Here is a 2,837-nt window from a genome sequence, read left to right on the forward strand (position 1 = left end):
ACTCCCTGCTAACCACATTATCTATGAGTCAAGTGGCGATAGTTGAACATTTTAATTTTATGGTTCAAATTCATTTGTGACAATTGTAAAATGAAATTACCTTCGTCCTTGAATATAATATCTTTTTGAGAAATTTTTTGTTTCTTTTTATAAGATACTTTTGATATTTTCAAATACATTAATTAATTTTTTACCAACATATTTCTATTTATTTTATATCTTTTTCTTCAATTAGCATTAAATATTGTGTTGAAAACATACACTAAATCTCTTAAATGATAAAATTGTAAAAACAATAGTAGTAATTACAAACAAATTTATACTAATTTCAATTTTCTTAATTCCCGTTATTTTTCTAAAAGAGTTCTATAATTAAGGACAGAGATAGTAATTAGTATCACTTATCAACAATAATTTATATTTTTTCATCTTTTATAAAAGAATTTAAATGGGCCAATCAAATTTGATCGAGTTGATAATTATTCAACTCATATTCCACAAACACCTGAGTTTAAAACTCATCGTTGATGTGAGAATTTCTTCAATAGATAATATTTGAATATTTTTATCAGTTTTTTTGTCCGACTCTGGTTGCCTTGAGATTCAACAAATTTAAAGTATAAATTAAAGAATAAAGATTGGTAGACACCCTTAACGTGTATACCCCTTTGTACCACTCTCGAAAATTTCAATTAATCAAATATATGGTCTCTGTGACCACATATTTTCAGTTGCGTCACTACTATTTAGAAGCTGAAAATGTGCTCACGCAACTAAAATGCATGTGACCACTATTTTTCCACTTAGTTAACCTAATAAATTCTTGAAAAATAGTGGTCACGCAACTAAAAAAATTTAGCCACACAAACCATATATTTGGTTAGCTGAAATTTTTCAGAGTGGTACAAAGGAGTGTGCACATTAAGAGTGTTTACGTATCATTGCTCTGGATTAAAATCTTCAATATTTTTTTATATTTATTGAAAATCTTTGTTGGAATGTGAAGCCATATTCAAAATATGGAAGCCCTGGATGCTCTTTTTGGTGGAGGACATGTCTTCACATTCTTATGTCCATTCCAAATGATTCTTTACTATTGAAACACCATTTTTACCCAAACCAAATACCAAATCAATCACTATCATCATTGTCTTCACTATGGGCAATCTAGTAATTCTAATTGGACCTAGAATTTCCTATGAGTTAGCCACTATAGTCAGCATTCAGTACCTTTTTTTGATCATGTTCCTCTGTCTTAGTGCAGACTTTGCCAGTCTATCTCTTATGGTCACTAATTCACCACAACACCACATTATCTTTCCCTATCTTTATCTTTCCAAATACACATTTTTGTATCTTAAATATATTCTCTTCTCTTCAAAGTTAGCATAACACAAAAAAGAGGAGAATGGGTAACACCAAACTCCCAAAAGTACTCATGTTACTCTTGACCTTAATTCTTGCAGCTAAAGTTATACAAGGTCTAGTCATGTCATATTGTCCTACTTTATATACCATAATTCTTCTTTTCTTATAAAGTTCCAATGAATTCTCACCTTCTTCTTAGTCCTTATATTAAACCCTTTCTTTTTTTACTTCTCTTGGATTCTTCTTATTATTATATTGGATGCTTCTTTCAATTATATATAGTTTGGAGTATCTATTATGAGTATTCTTAAAGTGTTTTTTTTTTGAAAAAGTTAAATTAACCCACTTAAATTAATATCGAAGAGAATCGAACCTGAGATCTTGAGAAGGAACACATTCTCAGGTCCTTGTTAAAGTTTTAAAATGTAATATTTGAAGAAGAAAAAAAAAGTTATGTAATTATGCTAAACCCACCACCAATTTGAGCATGCACTAATTTCTCAACAAAAGCACTTCTCAAAACTAGCAAGGTTGTCAAAAAACACTTTGTAGAGAAAACTAATTTAGTCTCAATTTCTTGATGCATATGCATTTTAAATATATCCTAAATTTGTAACATTCTTTGCAGGAATTGAAACAAAAGGGTGGATATCTCAATCCTCACAACCTCAAAGAGAACTAAGTTTGAAGGTGAAATCAAACACATGAAATATCAATTTGAATTAATTGCTTGGTAAGTTTCCTCTATACACTTAAATTAATGCATCAAATATTTTTGTATCTATTATTTTCAGGGTAGCATCAATGAAGCATGGAAACAAAGAAATTCTAGAAGATTGATGATTGGATCCACAGCACCAACATGTACTTACAATGAATGTAGGGGGTGCAAATATAGATGCAGAGCTGAGCAAGTTCCTGTGGAGGGAAATGACCCCATCAACAGCCCTTATCACTACAGATGTGTTTGTCATAGATCATGATATATAATATATTATGATTATGATTATAGTCATTAAAATAGATTATATAGCATAATGTTAATTTTGTGTTTTGGTAGAGTTGAGTTTATCTACAACCCTTCTTCTAATTAGTTGTTAGTGCTTATGGTGAAATGTTCAAAATTTTGCATTTGCTATGTTGTCATTCAATTATAATAATGAGAAGCCTATTTGTTAAGTTTCATTTTCATATTTTTACTACTATCCCCAAAGTCATGTTTCATATTTTTACCTCTATTTTCACTAATGCAGCTAAAATGATTAATGTCAAAAATATCAGAACTTTTGATGTTAGCCTATAGTCATATGATTATGTTGTAATGCCATATAGTTTAATAACCTGGTTGAAATCCTTAAGGATATGGTTAAGTATATGTTTGGTTCTATTCTAAGTCAATTAAAATTGATTGATTTTAAATAAATTGACTTAGTGTAATTCATTTTAGTTATAAGTGACTTAAATGTAAA

The 2,837-nt window shown here is 29.3% G+C and overlaps 1 protein-coding gene across 1 annotated transcript; it reads left to right on the forward strand.

Annotated features, from left to right (window-relative positions):
• Positions 1–1,231: 1,231 nt before the first annotated feature.
• Positions 1,232–2,559, forward strand: LOC11438445 (EPIDERMAL PATTERNING FACTOR-like protein 9). Its single transcript, XM_003622726.4, has 3 exons — positions 1,232–1,481; positions 1,997–2,058; positions 2,163–2,559. The coding sequence occupies exons 1-3, from the start codon at positions 1,409–1,411 to the stop codon at positions 2,349–2,351; spliced, it is 324 nt and encodes a 107-aa protein (XP_003622774.1). The 5' UTR covers positions 1,232–1,408; the 3' UTR covers positions 2,352–2,559.
• Positions 2,560–2,837: the final 278 nt, after the last annotated feature.

The sequence above is a fragment of the Medicago truncatula genome, chromosome 7 (genome assembly GCF_003473485.1).
Source record: "Medicago truncatula cultivar Jemalong A17 chromosome 7, MtrunA17r5.0-ANR, whole genome shotgun sequence".
NCBI classification, from domain to species: domain Eukaryota; kingdom Viridiplantae; phylum Streptophyta; class Magnoliopsida; order Fabales; family Fabaceae; genus Medicago; species Medicago truncatula.

Coding starts and splice junctions, on each gene's coding strand:
- LOC11438445 (XM_003622726.4), top strand. CDS start 1,409: ATGGGTAACACCAAACTCCCAAAAGTACTCATGTTACTCTTGACCTTA. Junction 1,482..1,996: donor TGCAGCTAAAGTTATACAAG/GTCTAGTCATGT, acceptor CATTCTTTGCAG/GAATTGAAACAAAAGGGTGG. Junction 2,059..2,162: donor AAAGAGAACTAAGTTTGAAG/GTGAAATCAAAC, acceptor TATTATTTTCAG/GGTAGCATCAATGAAGCATG.